We start from the raw sequence: 22,995 nt of genomic DNA, 5'->3' as shown, positions 1-22,995 counted from the left end.
AGACATGCTTCCGGGTCTTGGATATCTACGGGATTTTTTAGTATAATACTTGCTGTCAACATTTGTGATGATATTCGAATATATGGAATGGTACCTCCGGATCATTGCAAGTAAGTTCCTACTACAGAGTTCAAGTAAATCCATGAACAACTTGCATAACAGTATATTGTTATAGTTGTCACCTTATCGGATACCCGCACGACGTAGTCGCTCTCGTCCTTTCCCCCTCCTGACTCAGTCACTTCACCCACATCCCGTTTTCGCTCTCCTCATCCTTTTATAGTCGACGTTGTGATGATAGTTATGACGACAGCGGCTATAATGATGACAATAACGATGATGATTGAGACGATGATAATATTAATTGTGGTGGTGGATTGGTGGTTGTTGGGGTGATGGTTGTGGTTTTGTTGATGATGATGGTCATTGTTGATGGGGTGATGGTGATGATGATTAATGATAATGATGATAATAATGATGATCACGATGATCTAACCCCACCATCGTCATCATCATCACCATCTTTATCATCATCATCATCATCATCAACAACAACAACAACAACAACAACAACAACAACGAAAACGTTAATAACAACGACCAGCTCAACAACATAATTGCATTCGAATTCGTTGCAGTCGTTGCACGTACCACAATATACTCTTGAATTACGACAACCCTCAGTTCACCCATCACGCCACTAGGTTTGAAACCATATCAATTGCTCTCAGTAGTTTCTTATTCTCCTTACTAACGTGTAAACACATGTAAACCAATACATTTTACGGCGTCGCATGCTCAAGGATTTCGTAATTAAAGTAGTGCATTTCGTCCACCGTAGTTTCGGGCTCACGATTGTAAACCATTCTCGTTGTAGGAATGACTTTGTGAACGACACGGTTCCATTTCACTACTACAAACCAGAGGGTTACAGAGAGTGCGCCATGTATCGAAGCCAAGAAGGAAAACGCCTTGGAGGTCATCGATATATCTCCGAAAAAGATGTTTTTAAAAAGTGGAAGCTTACGAAAAGATTGCAGTTTCTCTATCCTACTTGGGATGATACAGATTAAAAGTGAAACTACTTCCAGAAACTTCTATTTTGTCTTATTTTTATTGCTTCCTGCCATTACAGAAAATGTGCTCACAAACTCATTTTTATAGCTTTCACATCGAGCGAGTGTAATCACAGCAAGACAGGCATCGGCGGAAGTGAAAAAGAAAGTAGTGTAGAAGGTGCTATATTGGACATAATTTATCATATACTTTTTATTATCATTTTCTACCGCAGAGACCATCATCACTCGTCAGCCTTCAAAGAGGGAACACCTTGAACTGACTTAATAAATATTATAATATAGAATTTTATAAGATATAATATTCTGTTACTTTGGTCGTTAAACTAGACTAAGTATATACATCAGTTTCCTTGTGCTCAGAACATTTGTTGAGAACGGGACATTATCTTCACGGTGTTGAACAGAATAAAATGGGAAAACAGAGTAGCAGTTCTATACGGTTCAATATATGAACTGCATTTATTCGGATAGGAAGTTATATCTAATGAATAATTCATTACCATTTGATAAAGAGGACCCGAGTAAATTCAAGAATAGAGATGTCACACCAGAATAGAGCTGAATATAATAGAATAGAACTGAGTAGTACTTTACTGATGTAAAACAGAACAAACCAGATCCAAACCCGAAATGAAGACAATAAATTAAACTAAGCTTTTTTTCCGAAGAAGGGGAATTATAATTCGTTGTTTGATATCTAAATTTACTGTTTAAGTGGATATATACTGGTACTTTCGGAATTACAGTCACCGAATCTATAGGCCTGCACTTTGACCCCAATTGTCAATTTTAAATTGATACAGAGCAAGTCAAAGTGCGGGTTGTATTTCACTTTCGTGTTTTCTCGATATCTGAACTGACATAATTATGGCATTTTTACCTCTCCTGTAGTCAGACCTTCTAGCACAGTCCCTCCACCCATGGACTGCGCTTCTAGATTTTCTTCTATCGATCTAAATTCTGTTCTGTTACCATAAGCTTGTTCCCCAGTAGGCCAAGGCTTGTATTTTAATGGAATAAAGGATCAGAACTATATTTTCAAGAGGCGGTCGTCATCAGTTTTTTTTGTAATTAGTCCGAAATTTTCTGATTTTTACGACGTCTGAAATCCCCTTTTTTAAAGGCGATTTCACTTACTTTTCGAATAAGGCGAATCGTTATCGCATCAATTGGTCTCCGTGGAAACGGATGATACCCCTCATCATTCAGTCTGACAAGTAAAGACATTTCACAAAGCGACTTCGATTCATATATCTCTTTAAAAAATGCCATCATATTATAACAACAACTGTTTGCTGCATTTAAAGTGCCAATGGTGAAAATCCCACTCGTTTTCTGAAATATCGAAACTGCGTCGCCAACGAGCGTATTGATTATATGGCCCAGCTCGGGGAGTCCAGGCTACGCACAGCAGGGTTCCCCTGAATTGATACAAAATGGCGGAAGACCCGAGTAAGCGACCGCTCCAGGTACGTAAACCAATATTTTCATAGCGATGAAAAGTATACCATAGACAAGTTCTAAAATTCACACAAGCGCTTGCTGAATATCGTCTGAATGTTACAGACAATGTGTTGACATGAATCTATCACCATGTCTTATACTCCGCCCGATAGAGATTTGTTCACTTCCTGTGTTTGCGTGTGTATCGTACTTTAGGGCCTACACACAGAAACACGTACGAGTAATTCAAACACTGAATCGCAGAATTGATACAACATGTACTCAAACTCTCAATGCAATGCTATGTATGTATCGATCTCGGTCGATAACTTGTAGATACTTGTACCCCATAGCGGCCCAGTTCTCGTACACTTGTCGTGTAATTTTAATATCAAAAACATACGTATACGTTTTGCTGTGCTTAGACAGCACATTTAGGGGCGGACCGTTTGATTTCTGCGCGGGGGAGAGCGGGAGGAAATGAGTATAGCATCATTTTTCCATCCACCCTGGCAGCAATACTTTTCCAAAAGTTACTTCGAAACACATTTCTGTATCGTAAAGTCAAAGCAATTTATTTTTAAAACAAACTGTGTTTTTGGGAGACTCAGTCAATAATGTTGAAATCATAAACGTAGGGCAGGAACACAGTAATTATATTGTGTGTAATAATAATGTGGTTCAACCAGTCTTCGATCTTCAAGTGATCTTTAATATTGAACTAATAATAATGTTTATTGCATAACAACACACTTAAGAAGTGTGGTAAGGCAAAAAACCTGTACAGTTCAACAAAGTGTGGTAAGGCAAAAATACCTTTACAGTTCAACGATACAAGGATTAACAAACACTGGTTGTAGCTGCTGCTGGGGGAAAAGTAAGGTACTTGAAATATTGAACTAACGTTTCGGCAACCATAGACAGTAGACTGTCTATGCCGCAACTCACGAGTTTCCTTCTTCCTTGAATTTGAACCACCTTGTTTGTACAACACAAAGTCACTATTCAAACACAAGTCTTAAATTTGTATAAGTTTGAGGTGTTCTTAGAGGGACAGTAGCTGTAACTATTGTTGATTATTTTCATGTTAATATTCAGTGTATCAACTACGGTTTCTGGTTCTAAAGTCTGTTGAAATGCGCCAGTGTTCATTCACAGGTTGTGTTGACAAGCCAAATGCAGCCAGTTTTTCAATTACAATATTAACTCAATTTCAACATATGTGACAAGGACTGGTTATGATGTAATTACATAGTTATGCCATGAAAGCTACAAATGAAATGTATTTACTGACATGTGAATTGCAGCTAATAAGAGTACTTTTCTTCATTAAATATTTTATAAAATGATACGCATCATGTCATTGACATTCGCAAAAGTACTTTGCAGTAAAAATCAGATTGAGAGAAAATGTTTAACTTTCACATACATATGAAATGACTTTTTTACCACTTTAATAATGAGCTTCATGGTATTTGTGATTGAAAACATTTTTGTAGATTTTTACAAATCTTTACAATTTGTTTGTCTAATACTCAACGGTATTACATTTACAACTTGAAAATACACATCTGATCCAAGTACACAGACATGTTCACATATCTGCTTTCATTTGTATTGCAACTAATTCATTCAGGCCATACATTCTATATAGCAGATGTATTTTAATAGTCAATACATGAAACCTGGGCCTTTGATTACTGATAGAAGATAGTATGTTACACAAATCCCACCATAGGCACCAGCTGCAGAGACCACTTACATTTAGCCAGTGTTTATACTATCCAAGGGTATATGGCAGCAGTTCTATTTTTGACCGCTTCTTTGGAAGCAAAGTTTTCCCCCACCCTACCACACAGACATTTTTCTTCCTGCAACTGACCAGCAAAATTTTTTTGTTACAGAAATCCTTCTGCTCCCTCCCCGAAATCAAATGGTTCACCCCTTCATAAGTGAGAGAAAACCTTGGTTTTTTTTTTCAATTCAGTGCATGCTGATTAATAACTGAGCACTCCGCCTAATTGTGCCTCATAAATCCAAAGTTATATGATAGTCTTGCTGGTATGGTCTACAGTACATATGTTTTGTTGTGCAATGTGTCAGTTGATGCTGATATTAATCTTGATAAAATACAAAACACAAACATCCTCTTAAAATAAAGGTAAGACCTTTGTCTGCAAAGCAGATATGGAGAGGCTGTATGACTAGCATGTGGTACTGAGAACATATTGTTGAGGTTTTTGGTTTTCTTAACCATAATCCAAGTTTAATGGCTTGTTAATTGCATAATGATTCAATTCTGTTGAAAATTCCAAAAAACAAGAGATTATAAAAGAGTCAAACAGGTGAATTAAAGAGGCAGTGTACTAATCCAATGAATGTCAGTCTTGATGTCACATGACCTTGACTTGTAGTCTGTTTTTGGTCTATGGGGAAGTGCCATTCGGAATAGAGCAGGTTCACCAATGTCAATATCTATTTTTAGTGCATGGCTGGCCCTGCATGTAGAGAACACCACTTTTTTTACCTTGAATGTGTCTATCAGGATCATGTATTTAGACTTATAGTTTTCTGTTTGTATCATTTGAAATATTAAAATTCATAGCTTTTTATTTGAAATCTCATCTTCTTTACAAATAAATGGTTGTCGAAACTTTGTTTTGTCTCGTAATGTTTAAATGAAAGGATGAAAAATATGTATAAATGTTTAGGCAAATGGTCAGAAATCAATAGAAATGCTTAGCACTTTAGACTTGGCCCACTGTATACCAGCCCACTGTAAAAAAAAAAAACAAAAAAAAAAAACCTACCGTATAAATCATCAGTCTAAGGAATTATTGAGATTTTACAAAATCTAGTGACTGATTGTTTTCACACAATTCCTATTTGCACAGAATTCAAATGAAAAATAATGTGTTATCATTGTTGATTTTCATATGGAAAAGAATGAGTTCTAAATATTATGTTTCTATTTTTGTAGTTTTGAAAGGCAAAGCTGTAAGGTCAATGAACTCATGTGCAATTAAGCTTTACAATTACCATGGAAATTTATATGAATAGACTCATCAGTTGACACTTCAAAAACATACAGAAACTGATTTGTTGTAAAAAATCTTGTAGTTATACCTTTGGCGATGACAGCTGTATTACACAGATTCAGTGCATGTAAATTTCATATTCTTACAATACCGCTTTATTTGTTCGTTAAAATGCTCCAAATTTTAAAATAATAGTGGAAAATCTGTACATATTCTAAAATGTTGATATTCTGAATATGCATTATCAATATCTGTTGATGTGAAATCACGTGTATGATTGCGTATTGACAAAGCAGGTGCAGTGTTTCCTGCCAGGAAATCCCAATCAGGAACTGTCTAAGGTATTCACCAAGTTTCCTTTCGATATGCATCCATGATGTAAATGAGCAAAATGAATTTATGTGGAGAACTTCCAGCTTTATATTTAGACAATTTCGTGCTCTCATCCTTGGGTTGTTGTAACAGTTTCACTCAGTAAAAGACAAATTGAAAACACCTCTCAGATTGCACCAGACTGCACCCATTGCACACATCTGCAATTTCTCAAAATTTTCCATGCAAGATAGGGAACAGCCCCCTCTGATGCTGTCCCCCGCAGCCTTTCCCATGTTCCCCCCTGTACTTTCAAATTCTGCCCAGTCAGATATCCTAGTGAAAACCCTGTCATGATACCCATCCGAATTAAACAATACCATATAGTTGGATACTGGTTATAGCGTGAGCTTTTGTATATATTGTTACTTTGAATTTCATTTTATTGTTTTCACCTTTTTCAACCGTCATGGGATAACCGATGATAATCTATCCGGGTACATCAGGATTTGAAATGTCTTTGCTATTGCTGTATTTTTGTAAATTTTACAAATACATGTATTGGTATTTAACTTTTCTAAGTGGTGGGTGTCAGTCAAAATTTTTGAGTTAGAGAGGGGGGTTACTTAAATTCATCATGGTTGGCAAGGGGGGTTACTTGAAATTTCGGAGTTTCCGATGAAATTCCTCCAACCCCCCTCCCACCATGCGGATGTAAATAATGACAGCTCCCTTATATTGTCATTATGTTTGTTCAGTATAAAACAAATGTATTTTCTTCATATCCTCCCTGCTGCATCTTGAGATTTGACACGGAGCATAGTCTTGCTAACACACCGCAATGACGTGCAATACGCAGTAGAAGAATGTCTAGTGTTGACTCAAAGTCAGTGCAAACAATGACATTTAACACTACACATATACACCAGGCTGTCTTGACATGTTGAACAATTAAAAGCTTTTGAATATGATTTCAGCAGAAGAACAAGAAATATATTGTACAAAAAAATAACAAAATTAGTGGAATTTACATGAAAAGTTACTACAATGAGATCTTCAAACACTATCTGTGTGTTCAGGGTGACACATAGACATGTATTTCTCAGTTAGTGTTTGAAGGAACTATATATTGGCGGCAACTGAAGAACGGAAAGTATCTTTTCAATGAGGATGACACTATTGAATACATGTATCTCACAGTCAATGTTTGTGAAACTAGGTGCAAGGATTTCTATTCACAATTATTTTTCTCAAATTATTAAATTATTATTGACTAAGTATTTCAGTCACAACTGCTTGTAGGTGTCATTTTATTTTATCATATTTATTTTTAATATCAAGGTAGCTGGGTACTCATGGTAAACACTGTCATCTTAGTTAATTGTTTGCTTTAACAGGGAGAGACAAACAGCAAATGTTACTGTGTTGAAAACATTCAAACAATATCTTTGTATTGAAACCAGAGAGCTTAATGATTGCATTACCTTATCAGAAAACAGAGGCTGTTTATTCCAGAATAAATACATTAGATGCCCTGGGAATGACCGTGAGTGAAGAGTTGGATGTTCTGAGAATGTAGGAATGTTTCCTAAGTTATTAACTGGCACACTGTACAGACAGTTTCATTAACATGCCATGCGCAGAAATTTCTTTAAACTATCGCCCAGAGCTTAGTGGCAGTATCCAATTCAGTACTGTATACAACTAGCATGCCAAAAAATGCCTGCAGCTAAAATCAGAGTTTCTGCTTCATGGGTTTATCCAACCAAATGAATGAAATCCAATTCTGAACCTCTACTGCATCTTAAACAGTGAAAAAGGACGGTGTTTTCAATCTGTCTTCAATCTGGTGCCGGGAGATTTGAAAAAAATATCTTGCAGGCATAATAAGTTTAAAATGTGATCAGTGTGTTTGTACGTTAGAGTGTAATTCGGATGATAATGGAAGTGGAAGCTGAAAAACATCTGTCAAAAAAGCTGCTTGTAAATATGTCACATCTGCAATTCCTAGAAGACATAGACAACAAAATGAGATTCTTTGCTTTGTGAGAAGATAAATGACATGAAGGCGTGAGTAGAATGACAAGAAAGAGTCCTTTAAACTGACTGGGGGTGACCCTATGTTATTTCAGTTGTTGTGGACAATTTCACAGCTCACCAGCCGTAGATTTTTGGCATATATTGGCCAACCACTATACTGTATTGGTGTCTGTACTGTCACTTAAGCTGTCAAAAATCTCATATATTTTCATGATTTGCAAACATCAAGCATAGTAAATAGGCCATCGGCATTTGTGGCATAATTTGTCAAGATGACATCCTAAAATTCCAGTGGAAAATACATGTACAAGCGTAGACAGTGGATGTAATTTTTCAACTCTGGCAGTGAATAATGTCACTGTTAGGCTAGGAATGAGTTCACATTTTACACTCAAATAGATAATTCATTGCAACATATGAAATTTTGGATATATTCTCACAACATTCACCAGATGTTGAATAAAGTGTCGCTGTGATGATTTTCCTAGTCCTAAATTTATGTCATGACTTTGCCATGCTGACTATGTGCTGGTAGTATCAGCCAAGTCGCAATGCTATGTAATATGCTGACAGGGCAACCTAGATTACCGTATTGATGATGTGTTCATGAGCAATGAAAAAAACATTATTACAGGAATGCTATTACATGTACAGCTGATCATTGCAACATTGCTGCAGAATATTTCCACTGATGGCATCATCATAAATCACTTAGCCTTTTTATGGCAACAGCTATTCCTATTACCATTCCTGAAATAAAAATCTCTGGCTCTTGAGAATAATTTATTGCACCAACTTTGCAGCAACATTGATACAATATACAACATACCAACAACCTTCTTGGAGTACGGTAGTAGCACTGAAACTTTGATACTTGCCAAGTGCCTTCTTGCAATGTATTGGCACTGAAACTTTGATACTTGCCAAGTGCCTTCTTGCAATGTATTAGCACTGAAACTTTGATACTTGCTGAAGTGCCTTCTTGCAATGTATTAGCACTAAAACTTTGATACTTGCTGAAGTGCCGGGCCTTCTTGCAATATTAGCACTGAAACTTAGATACTTGCCAAAGTTCCTTCTTGCAGTATTAGCTCTGAAACTTAGATACTAGCCAATAGTAATGTGACTATATTCAGCTTGCAGCCGACTGTAGCAATATTCCTGCAATTATGAGAAGCAATGATGAACTTTTCCACAATGTTACAAAGACACAAGCATTTAAACTTAGATATTGTAGTTATAAGCCACCTTGCTGTAGCAATTCATTGACTGCATTTGGACAGACCAAAGCGACCGCTGATCTGATCTGCTCAGTGCCTGTGCAACATGCCCAGCACAGGCACCAGCACAGGCACTTACAAATGGTGATTTTAGCAACCATCCTGCTACACTTGCCCTGCTGACTGTAGCACTCTCCCTGTATTGTTGATGTACTGACTGTACAGGGTAACCATCCTGCAGTACTGATATGCCAACTGAAGCGATCATTCCACTACACTGATGTGCAATGATGAAATTTACCGCAACACAGATGTCTGTTATGGGTAAAAATCACCTGGCTGCAACACATACACTGATGATGACCTGCTGATTGCACTTGTAGCCACATTACTGTTCAGCAACAACCTTGCTACTCAGTATGATCTACCTGCTGTGACAACCTTGCAACAATACTGATAGCTGATTACAGCAATCGCATTGATGCCTGGAGAATTGCAAATTGTCAGCAAAACAAGAATATTACAAATAACCAGATCTGATGCAGTATTGATGTACCAAATATCACAATCTTGTTGCAACATCAATATACATGAATAGAACATGGAAGCCTGTTTGTTTCACAGTAAAATTTGTTTCTGCATTTATTTCAACCTGTATTGATACTCAAGATGTGTGCAGGCCTCGACTGAGGCTATTGATTTACAGTGAACAGCAATTTGCAGCCATGCAAAGTAATAGCCTAAGAGTATTCCCATCATGTTGTTTCTTGAAATGTAATTGTTCTATCATTATTTGTTAAATATATATCATCTCGTCGGGGGGAATGAGGTACTGTCATGTGATGATCAAATCAAACTGTACATAATTGCAGTTCTAGTAGGATTGTCTTTAAAGTCACTGTAATCTGCACATTATGAATTGACATCTGAGTGACTCACTGCTCTAAAACCTCAGGTGTGAAAGCATTCAAGTCTACATTCTGGCCGTGTCAAGATACAAAACCTTATTCTATCACTATCATCAGCTCAGTTAACATTAACTGATGTGTGTTACGAGTGTGTGGAAACAGCAGACAGTTCAAGTCTTTTCTGACGGGTGCAATCTGTTGGTCCATGATCTCAATTTTCTCTCAAAGGCTTTCCTCTAGCTTGGGTATTTTTTTTCCTTTTCATCCTTCTTTTCCTGAAAGGCATTTTTTCCCCCTAGCTCTGCCTCACTGCAATCACACATGTACCCTGCTGTGCCATCTTGCTATCCCATTTACTAATTTTGTCAAGCCAAGTGACACGACACTCTATAAAGTACACCCATCAGTCAGTCCAATTATCTATCCATCCACCCACCCATCCATCCATCCATCCATCCATCCACCCATCCACCCACCCATCTGTCCACCTATCCATTATTCCCATCCCTCCATCCATCCATCCATCCATCCATCCATCAACCCAACCATCCACCCACCCATCTGTCCACCTATCCATTATTCCATCCCTCCATCCATCCATCCATCCATCCACCCATCCACCCACCCATCTGTCCACCTATCCATTATTCCATCCCTCCATCCATCCATCCATCCATCCATCCATCCATCCATCCATCCATCCATCCACCCATCCACCCACCCATCTGTCCACCTATCCATTATTCCATCCCTCCATCCATCCACCATCCATCCATCCATCCATCCATCCATCCACCCAACCATCCACCCACCCATCTGTCCACCTATCCATTATACATCCATCCATCCATCCATCCATCCATCCATCCATCCATCCATCCATCCATCCATCCACCCATCCACCCATCCACCCATCCATCCACCATCTTCCACCTATCCATTATTCCATCCCTCCATCCATCCATCCATCCATCCATCCATCCATCCATCCATCCACCCAACCATCCACCCACCATCTGTCCACCATCCATTATTCCATCCATCCATCCATCCCTCCATCCATCGATCCACCCAACCATCGATCTACCCAACCATACACCCACCCACTCTTCTGTCCACCTATCCATTCATCCATCCCTCCATCCATCCATCCATCCACTTTATACCATCTCTCAGTCACACCAGCCATCCCATTAATAATGTCCATCTTACCAATCCCTCCTTCCATTTATTTAATACCATGTGCACCATCTGCTTGGAAAGTGACACGTCAGACGTCTGGTATTGTAGCGTAACTGTCTGATTTGAGCCAATCACTATGTTACCATATGGCCGTGTGTGAAAGTAACAAATAAATACAGGCTCTTAACTCACAAAATCATGGCACAGATCAACTTAAATTTTTTCAGTCAGTTTTTTTGAATGTTTTTCAAATAATATTGCCGCACATAATCACAAAGTGTACTTTGAACATCATAAATCATTTCATTTACACACAAGCTGTGTTTGTTTTGTCATCTTGTGCATGAATTCCCAATCAGTTGCTAAATCCCCCATGCCTATTTCTGAATAAAACAGGATTTCTGTAATTATAATGACGAGTATAGATGTTTTTCGTGGTGTTGTGTGCAAATCAGGACTTACAAGCTGAACAAGGAAAATGGCATATGTAACTATTAAAAAGATGATCTGATTTAAATTTTTATTTATAGAAACCTTGAAGTATGGACCCAGTAATTAAGTTATCAAAGACAAACAGTATCAATCCTGTCGACACATTTTCTATAAACTGTGGTTATGAGTTTGTGATATTATGATCTGCATTATCTGATAATGCTGTTCGAAATTATTTGTATCCCAGATAAATGAAATTAATTGCTGACATGTATGAGTGAAAATAATTATTTTATCAAATTTTCAAGCAAGCATGTTTGAAGCTACCAAATTAGATTATTTAATAACAGAATTGCAACTGTATTTTGTTGTCCTATCTTTCAGCACTTCTGAAAACAAACTCTATTACATAAACCATGTAGAATAATAAATACATTTCTAGAGTATCGGTGCTGTTGTTGAACAGCAACACGATGTAAAGTGCGCCCTCTATAGGTAACATTAGTTGCAGTGGTTATAAAGCTAATACCAGTACAGCAGCTGTTACACTAATACTCTACCCAATATTTATCACATATTAGCTGAATTTAACGGTGACATCCCCTAAGAAATGTAATGATGCATTAGTTTTGGAACTGTTCAAACAGCTTACAAATGTTCTTAGATAGAATTATTAATGTAAATGTCAAAAAATGAGACATACTAGCTATTTGCGGGGCTATAAAATATATTGTGATCCAAGACAAGTGTTCCAATAAATGTCTATATCTTGGTATGTGTCATTACTGTTGAAATGTAACTTTTGATGATATTTGGCTCACATTCAGTATACATATATATATATATATATATATATATATATATATATATATATATATATATATATATATATATATAATATATATATATATATATATATATATGTATATATATATGTGTGTGTATATGTATATATATATATATATATATATATATATATATATATATATATATATATATATATATATATATATATATATATATATATATATATATATATATATATATATACGGTATACATATATATATATATATACACCAAAAGGCTTATACGGTAAATCAGTTGCATCTGTATGTTTCACTATTTTCATTTTGTATATCAACAGTACTTCCCAAAGAATGTTGAAACACCAACTATTTAACTCATCAACACAGTGTCTACATATGTAAAATGCACTGCTATTGTTTACATTTGAATTCTAGTCTGGACCGGTACTCACTTGTCAACAATAACAATGTAGTCTGTACATGCTGAATTGATAAGCTGAATGCTGTGTATTTCAACATGCTTAAGGGAGTAGAACAAGAAACTTAAGTAAACATTAAAGACAAAAATAGTAAAAAATGTCACAGCTATTTGCCCTGTTGTACATGCCAATAATAATATAGGCTACGCTGCAAACATCTTTAAAGTGATTTCCATGTATCACAAAACAGAAATCGAGATGTTTTCAAACACATTTCTCAAAGTAGTTCTGACATCCAATATCTTCATTATTGGATATTATTAGTGGATGTACGGAATAGAGATTTCAGATTGGACAAGTGTTTGCAGTGTTTTGTTCATACTAGTAAAACTCCAAAAGTGCAAAGCACAGTACATTTGTAGACTTTTCAATGATTGTAAACCTTACCAGAGTATGCTGTGTGATTATTAACATAGATAACAACCTGACATTCAAAATAGCCAATGGTTATATCTCAAATATCAGATATAACTATTGCCATTACAATAATGCAGACTATAGCAATGCATTGATCAAAATAGTTCACATCAACACTTTATATGCAGCTTAATGCATTGAATTTATGATCTCCTTTAAAGGCTGAATGGATATCATAATTGCTTGGACACATCACATATCAAACAGCTCGCTAAAGACTATATAACCTGACAAAGCTATATACAGCACTGATTGCATGCAATCCATTGCCTGCAAGCCATGCCAGTCAATTTGTCAGCCGCCTTCCTATTACCAGCTTTTTCATAAAATCCAATAAAATCTGTAAATGCCTGCTGGAAACCTTCAAGAAATTACAAGTGTTATAATTCATACATCTATGACAATCATTTGGACTGTGGTTGATGGCTATCGAGATGTGAGTTCTCTGTTTTACAGCAGTATATGGCTGTTAGGGTTAATTTATATAAATGCTGCTTGTGGATTGTAAAGTCTGATACTGTAGTTTACATGAAAGTTTGAAATTGTATATGCTATAAAATCAATGATCCATACAATATATTTGATTTCACGATGCCAAGCTTAAATAATTTGAAGACACTGATTTTACTTAGATCAAAAAGTATTAGAAACATAATGCTCATTTTAACCTCAAGAGGGAGCTATTTACAGCCGTTCAATGAATATCGGTAGCTAATGCAGTTGCATTTCATTGGTCCCATTTGTCAACAAAAATGTAAAAAGAATATTCTTTAAAATTGTATTCATCTTATGCTGAATACTATTTATTAATGATATTTACCTGGAAATTTATTTTCAACCTTGCAATTACAACCTACTGGTATATACACAAAGTATGTTGTATTTAAATGGCATATTGTCTGAAGTGTAAAATTTTCTTCTTCTTATTGTCGTTTGAAAGCCGTGCCAATATTTGAAAGTTTCAGTATTAGATATTAGATTATTATTACTTATATTTGTTGCTTAAATTGTACCATTCCCTAGCAGTACTATTTCTATATCAATTATACAGATGGCACAAATGTTGACAACAAATTATTATTATTACAGACTTTATTTCGGACTCATTGTCCATATAACAGGCGAACGAAAATCTGGTGATAAATATACACAGCTTGGTTAAGTTATACAAAAAAGAAGCTTATTCCATAACTTATCGTTTCAGAGTTTAAATATAATGAGTCATGCACACATCGTACAATCTCCAATACAAATTTTTCACAACATACCGTACTCTTGTATGGAAAGATTGTAATGACCACATGTCCTCTATACTTCCAAATTAAGAATCTCTACACTCAAGGATGAACCTATCTTAGTCTGATTGTTTCTTCCTAAGACTCTGGTAGTTCTTGTAGAATGCATGCTGCAGCCCTATGGACAACAGATCTGCCTTCTGTGTCGATTGTATTCCAAAAATTAAATGCTGCATTTAAGGCGGTAAAATGTCGTAGACTGAAATGACTTGAATCTATTTTGGAATCATGAAGACGCTGGCAGAGATGAATATACTGCACAAGGTTTATTGCAAAGATAGATTTGGAAATTGAAAATTTTCCTCAACGAGAATAATTTCTACTGCGAATGATGTTCTATACAGGTATCTGGATGATATGTCAAATTTCTTCCATTCAATTTGACTACCAAGGAAATCTTTATGTTTTATATGCTGTAAAAATATAAATCTATCACTTTCTATTTTCTAATTTGGAGAGTTTTGGTATGTGCCTATAAAGATACCCTGTCCAGTTTATCATAATTGTATTTATATTCATATGTATGTCGGTAGATGTCGATGAGGTAACATTGATATGTGTTACCATCAATCCCTGAATGAGATATCCTCCTCGCATGTTGTTTTATTGCTGTTTCTTTGGCAACAAGGCTATGTCAGTTAACCTTTAGACAGTTTTCCCAAGAAAGCAATCATGACATTTCAGTATTATGACCATAGCTTAGTTTTTGTAGTCTTTCATTTAATTACATCCTTGCTCCACAGGTACATGTGGACAAATCACCAATCTGTGTTGGAATTGTGTAATCGTCTGCAACAGTCCGGATTGTCAATGACAAGAACAATCTATTTGATGTGAAATTTGTCCTTTGACATCATAAAATATATCTTCTCTTTTATTTCAGAAAATGAAATTGACCAGAAAATTTCTGAAAGCATTAATACCGCTCTGTTATTGCCATGCAAGTCTCAGTAGTGTACACAAAACTGCTCTGAAATTCCATCTTGTTAATAAGCCCATTTAAACAGAAACACAGTTTCAAACTTTTGCTCGAACTTTCCTAAGAAAACTTTAAACCAAATCTCTTTCATAATCAAGAATAAAGAACAGGGTGGGTGTTCAAAGTTTTAAATTTGAAAAACAAATAAATCAGGCTGCGTAAATTTACTGATATTTGAAGTTCAAAGTGACTGCTCTACCCTGTGGTAGCTCTATTAGGAAAAAATACCGAAACCAGACAAAACGTCATTTTACACCCCAGGCTTCCAGATGAGTTCACATAATCAGCACACCAGAAAAGTATTGTAAAAACTTTAGCATCACAAAACTGTCCCATGGATACATTCTACCTGGAGCTATAGTTTTCTTATTCAAGTTCACAAAAATACTTAAAATGGTGCGAATTGTCATTGATTGTATGTATCAGAACCTCTCGAGTTCTATAATTTTATAATAATCTGAAAATCTGTAAGGTTCAAAGTGAATTTACTATTCATATTTACAACCTTGCAGACGTATGCTTAGAACTGTTGACTAATTTTCAAGGGATCAGTTAAAATGGTACTGGTGGTTTTATGAAAACTGAAGTTGACAGAAAGTATTCTATTTGAATAAGCACATTGGCCAAACACCAAGTTTGAAAATTTTTTCACTCACAGATGCTAAAACCATTTTCATATTCAAGAGAGTTATTTTCCATTGCATACTGTTCATTGAATTTATCAATATGGGACATTCACCTCCCCTCCCATTTTTCCGCATATTTCAACGCTCGATAATCCATTGACTTTCTAATTTACAGAGAACGCCTGTACAATTTCAGAATTTTCAACCAAAGTGAAAAAGCCAAGCACCTAAAAGCCCTCGTTTTTCGTAATAACTCAATTATTTTTCCATTCATATGTATAATTGCAGGCAGTGGATATGTCTCCAAGGGATAGTTGCTGTACATTAATGACATCAATTCAATTTTCCATTCTGAATTCAATACAATCCATTCTATGCCCATGGTAACTACACAGTCTGGTCAAAAAGTATGCCAAGCCACGCAATGATGGAATTCTGATCTTATAATTATAAAGTTTATTTGCAACCATTAGTACCGTAAATGTCGCATACCGTTGATCAACGCCTAGACAGTAACAGTGCTGAAGATTGCCAATGGCTACAACTTGTGCCTACGGTAATGGTAGCCTATATGTATTGAAGCTGTGAAACAATCTCTGTCTACGCTTTCTTTGCAAGGGTTACAGCTGTAAATCACACATAGTATTTGTAGTCTCCTTTTCAAAGAAAATAGAGAGAAAATGGCTTTAATAAAGTAGCAAGTGGATGTTATAATGCTTAATTATAATTCTTCTCAGCTGAAATCTGAATGTGTTAGACATCCATCCATCCATCTATCCATCGAGCCAAGTACAATTCCTTCGCACTTTATATGCATAAAAAGCAGTTTGACATGTCTAGCATACTGATGAGTTGTTTTATTCCTGCCAGGGAGAAACCATTTTGCAAATACATATAGAGCAATGAATAAACTGAAATTGGAATTCAATGAAGACAGTTCATTCACACATACCCTTGGATGTCATCATCTTCAGCTATATATCTCTGATCTGTGTTTGTATTTCTTGCACAAAGCGACTTCATTGCAAAGCTATGATCTCCCGGAGAGCTGTGTTCAAGTATTTGAAGGGTAAAAGGCCAGACTGCACCATTCTTCTATAGGGGGATTTGCATCTAATGCTTTGTTGCTGTGGAAATTACATTAGGTGATACATTCTGTAGCAGAAAATTGCTTTGATGTGTAGTCTTAACGTGTTCCCATCAGTGTTTTGAGTAACAGCGAAGTACGACAACTCAATCTGTCCCAGCAAAAGCTGAAAGGAGACAGAAAACCTTGTTTTAGATTTGAACAAATAAGAGATACGGATTTCCTTGAACTAAATTGGAATGTTTACCGGGTAAAGAGGAATCATTCCTGTCCTGTGTGTTGCAGTTTTAAGGAACCATTGCCCCCTCAAGGAGCGAGGAAGTTTGGATCAGAAGAATTCATCACTGCGTGAGGAAAACGCTATAAAGGACAGCCTTAGGGTTATTGTTCCAGTCCTAGTTTAGATCCACAAACTCAGATCTTGGAGATGTGATGATCACTGCATATATGTAGCGCTATACTGCGTATGTGCCGTAGAGACAAGTGTTTCTCTTGAAATCTGGTGCAGAATTGCAGTACGATGGTTTGCAGCCGCAGCAACAAACATGATAACGTTCCTATTCAGCCTACTTTTGGATCTGCGTTATGATGTGAAACTACGCGTACGTATGTACATGCTTTTAGTACTTTGATTTCAAATTCATCCAATTCTGCTTTTAGATCTGCGATATATGATGTGCAACTACGTAAATCAGTTCTTTGATTTCAAATTTATCCAATTCTGCTAAGATCCATGCCAACTTTTTCTTTCTTGTTTTGTACTTTAAAATATCACCTGTAATTCCAGTCCTGTTAATTATCTAAAATGTTGACATGAAAATAGTTGTTTATAACCAGTTTTCTGTGCAGACGTCCACATCTACCATGATTATTATATGCTCATGATTGTAAAATGCAAGCTTTACTAATTACAAAATTTTAAACATTACGATAAAGCTCATAGCATTTCTTGCAGTATCGAAATCTGGGAATAACAAAAACTTGGAATATAAAGTATATTATTGCATGATGTGTGAGGTGCAAAAAAATATCTTATCCCAAAGCTGATGGACTCTAACAATGAAAACGGAAATTAGAAAGCTTGGCTTGTAAAGAACAGACAGAGAACCAACACTGCCTTTCAATTTGATTGTGCTAAAATCTAAACTTTAATCACTATTTTTATTGACTCGTGCATGGCTGTCGGTGTAAGAATAGCAAAGTGATATGACGGGAATGAGGCGTATTGACACAATACTGGTCTCTCCAAACATGCATTCAACATCGCTTGCATTAAAAGCTGTAATGAACACCTTACTTGCAGCGATGTTGTTGAGCATCTTAGATTTTGCATCCAGATGGCTTTTCATTGTAGGAAAAAGGTATCAGCTTGGTTGGTATGGCTTAAGATGAACTCCCAAGAGCTTTAGAAATTCCTTTAGTAAATGTGGTATTGTAAATGTTTGCTGATTTCCATGTGGAAAAAAAGAGAGCTTAAGACACGTCGGTGTAATGACTAGACTTTGAAGCAAAGCGGGGTTTTTTTATGGAGCGGCTTTTGCACTACCTATCAAGTGAATCTTATTGCAAGTCAATGTGAAAGCTCAGTGCAAGCAATATCTGTACCTTGTTGTGATTGCCACCAAGCTTATCAGATTTGAACTCCATTGGGATTCAGTGTGTATCAATCTTCCATTAGCTGATGCTTTCCTCGGTGAAACGTCCAGGATTTTCCTGAATATTTGCCGTACTTCTGATTCCTATCAAATAAATTGTCTGTCATTTGTTTTTCTCATATGTTATGTTGGTATGCATCAACTATACATACATATGTATACACACACACACACATATATATATACTGATATATATATATATATATATATATATATATATATATATATATATATATATATATATATATATATATATATAATATGTATATATAATATACATATATACATATTATACATATATGGTGTATATATATGTATATATATATATAGATAGATAGATAGATAGATAGATAGATAGATAGATAAAGAACTGCTGTATAAACTACATTTTGTATTTGATCTTTAATTTTTGGCTGTATTTTTTCTTTTTTGTACTTTCTGTAATCCCAACAAAACATATATTTTTTAGCCGTAACTTCTTTATCAAACTAGAAAACCGTAGAAAGATCGCAGTAGATGTCTCTATCTATTCTAGAATTTCATTTTGCCTCTTACAAGAGAAATTAAGAGTTGTGCTGGGATGTTGTTTTCAAAGCAATCACTCACTTTACAAAGAACAAGAAATGAGATTACTCGATGGGACTTGCTTTGGAAATGATCGTCCAGCAGAGAAGAAAAGTGAAAAGCAATTCCATTTGGAATTGCTTCTTTCAATATAACATTATTGGCAATATAGTCTCTCACCTCTTGTGACTAAGTTAAGAGTTGAAATTTAGTGGCATGGACAAGTAGGAAGACTTATGCATTATCAGAAAATTGAGCTTGTCTACCATGTTTGTGATGAATTTTCTTCAGAAATATCTGGGTGCATGCAACCATATATATAAGAAGTTGTTCATCTGGCTTGATTTTGAGAGTTGTAAAATCCTTTTCAGTACTCAAAGTAGAAATTTTTGAGAGAAATGACAGCTCTTATCGTGGCAGATCAGAGTGACTTGTAGACATGCAGGATTTAAATATTGTCAAGTCATCCATGGATGATGTTATCAATATTAAAACTGAAAGCAACAACAGTTGAAACTAAATGTGATTACATTTTCAATATTTTTGTCCTATCGCAAAGAAACAATTCTTTACCAAACCTTTGTTGAATTATATGAAGTGTTAGACGCACAACTGATACTTTATTGTACAATATACAATATCACCTTTCCATACAAAAATTCAGTTGTCAACGATAAGATGGAAACTAGGAATTTCAAAATTAATGATCAAGTGCATCAAGACACAAAATTACGGAAAACATATGAAAAAATTAAAATCTAAGTTTAAATAGCAAATTATTGAAGCAAAAATCTTGATAAGATTAATATCGATTTAATTATCAAAATACGATATATGAGTTAGGTACATGTAAGCATAGTCTCTTAATCTGCCTGTTTTGTGAATCATACCAATGAAATCAAGAAACATTAAAATAATGCTGATATAATTAATAAATTGACTCTATAGACTCTTGCAATGGACTACATGTATCTCTCCATGATTGTTTTGCAAATGACTTGAACAGATACTTTGATGTAGCCTGCAGGCACGGTGGATAATGCACTAGCAGAATATGAAGCAATTTCATTCTATAATTTGCTGTCTTGTACCAAAGACCTCTTTGCCCAAATATGGTGAGATTGCAAATATGTAAGTTCACATTGATGCAACATAATTAAAATATGCATATTAGCATCTGATTTTTTAAAAAGTAATCTGCAAACTAAACTATACCAAATGTGTTGTAATTTTAAATTAATGGATGGCTTTTGCCAGTTTGATTCTGGAACCAAATTACATTAAACTTTCAATATCCCATCCGCAATTTTTTCAAGACTTAGGGCTGTCATATATGCCCTTCATTATTATGACCTGATCTACGATAGCCATATTGTACTGTGTTGCAGTAAAGGCAGATACACATTTATTCTACTCGCATCTCTGACAGACAGCGGAATTAATTATTCTATGCTTTAGTGACATCACAAATGTCAGTTCTACTTTCTTCAACTGTTGCTTGATTTGAAAAGTTGTTTCCGTGAAATATTATAATTTCAGAATGAGACTAAAATATTTACTTGTGGGTGACTATTCCTAAGATAGGAAAGTCATGAAAGTTTTAAGACGCTGTCGTTGTAGCTATAAATTTATCTTGTCGTAATGACAATACTGTCATCTTCTTGTCTCTTAGGGGAAATATCTCAGTAATCCATTACTTCAAGTGCAATACATCTCACAGTGTTCACATTGATAACAGCAAACAACAAACATGATAATTGCTTTGAATATAAAATGTAGCATGTCATAAAGGCTTAGAAATTAGAGGGTGTATCATTGCCGTCACACATTTTCACTTCTACCGTCTGTGTTAAAAATTACAGGTAGTTGGTGCATGCATCACTTTCTGTGAATTCCGTTTGCACATAATAGTCAGAATTCAGTAGTTATCTACAGGAATATTGAAAGCAAGTTAAAGGGATTATTTTTGAAATATGAGTGTGATCTCAGTTCCATGAAAAGAGCGGTCATTGTTTTATGCTTCGACAAGTATTAAATGAGTGCTACCAGTCATTGCTTTTTTCAAATTTCTCATTTTTATTTTGTGGGAAAAAGGAAGTGATGTAAAAATGTAGCTTATATGTCTTTAATAGGCAAGCAGTCAGTGGATGATGTATGATATTTTGGTAACATGCTGCTTATTGTAACGTAACAGATAGATCATAATTAACATGAATAAATTGTTGATTTTTAGCTCAACAATAAGAAAACATGTTGACAGTGCATAGATACTGATTGCACAGAAGTAATAATATCTGTTGCCTGCGTACATTTTTCACTGTCTGTAATTTGACCCATTCACAGAAAATCAGATTACCATGCACAACAAAATATATTGAAAAAAAAGCAATCCAAAAAACGATAAGTACTTGAGAGATTTGGGCCATTAGATTTTGATTAACCCTCTTTCATCATGTATATTTACAAATTATAATTTATTGGTTGAAGTTTCTATGTTTAAAGCTCACAGGCATATCCAAATTATTGATTCAAGGTATAAAATATTAATATTGTTAAATTTTTAAGTCTTGGAATTGACATTGAGTGATCAATACAAAAATATGTCACAGTATATTTTAATAAAGTTGATGACTTGATGATCTAGCTGCTAGAATAATTTCTTTTCCTGTCATTTTAATTCCTATATTACTTTAGTTTCATGTTAAATGAGAATAACATTTTATAGCAATCAGTTGTATTAGTAAGGGTAGCCTGGGTCAGACTCCTAAAATAAATTTTGATTAAACGAATAATTCAATAGAATCCAGTAAATGATGTTATTGAGTACCTGGCTGGTTTTTCCCTGCAAATATAAAAGTCTTTTCTCTTTAACGCAGTATAAGTTGGTTTGAGGGTTTATGTACTAATAGAGTCCGTGACCAAATAAGTTATAGATTAATCTTTTCAAGTATGATCTATCAAAATGTCTGCTTTTATAGATTAATTTGATTCACTTACCATCAAGACATGACAATGTGTGCACTTTGTCAATTTTAAACCTATCATAGCTCAGGCTTCAATTGTAATTTTGAGCTGCTCTTGACTCAGATCATTTATTTTGCATGCATCACCAAAAATTCAAATAGCAAGCACAGCTACTTGTGAGTAAAATTCTCCAATCTTTAAACAGGAACTTACAGGGCCGTGGATGCACAATATGGGGATTACTGATGACTCAGCCATTTGCATACACTGGGCGGGAGCTTTTGAATTCTCATAGCATCACTTTGACCGTATGCTAAATTTGAATAATCATGATGGGTACTTTCGTGACATAAGCAAAGAGGGGTCAAATGGTCGTACAGGGCAGGAACACATTTTGAAACATAAGCATTTTCCGACAAAAAATGAACATTTTTTAGTTTATTTTCCACTCAAGTTAAGTCGCTATGA

The 22,995-nt window shown here is 35.3% G+C and overlaps 2 protein-coding genes across 4 annotated transcripts in view; both read left to right on the top strand.

Annotated features, from left to right (window-relative positions):
• Positions 1-2,121, top strand: part of LOC139131926 (alpha-N-acetyl-neuraminyl-2,3-beta-galactosyl-1,3-N-acetyl-galactosaminide alpha-2,6-sialyltransferase-like) — a 6,087-nt gene extending 3,966 nt beyond the window's left edge. For both annotated transcript variants that reach the window (XM_070698241.1, XM_070698240.1), the window contains exons 4-5: positions 3-110; positions 878-2,121. In XM_070698241.1, coding sequence (XP_070554342.1) covers positions 3-110; positions 878-1,073 — 304 coding nt within the window. In that variant the 3' untranslated portion in view covers positions 1,074-2,121. The remainder of the gene's footprint in view (positions 1-2; positions 111-877) is intronic.
• A 346-nt stretch (positions 2,122-2,467) lies between these two features.
• LOC139131927 (transmembrane protein 272-like) overlaps positions 2,468-22,995 on the top strand; it is a 64,809-nt gene continuing 44,281 nt past the window's right edge. The window contains exon 1 of one of the 2 annotated variants that reach the window (XM_070698245.1): positions 2,468-2,548. In XM_070698245.1, the coding sequence (XP_070554346.1) occupies positions 2,516-2,548 (33 nt within the window). In that variant the 5' untranslated portion in view covers positions 2,468-2,515. Of the gene's footprint in view, positions 2,549-17,400; positions 17,947-22,995 lie in introns of those variants that run through there. The other variant, XM_070698243.1, reaches the window with a different exon arrangement.

The sequence above is a fragment of the Ptychodera flava genome, chromosome 4 (genome assembly GCF_041260155.1).
Source record: "Ptychodera flava strain L36383 chromosome 4, AS_Pfla_20210202, whole genome shotgun sequence".
Taxonomy (NCBI): Eukaryota; Metazoa; Hemichordata; class Enteropneusta; family Ptychoderidae; genus Ptychodera; species Ptychodera flava.
The sequence above is the reverse complement of the archived record's forward strand: the minus strand, read 5'-3'. Positions and strand labels throughout refer to the sequence as shown.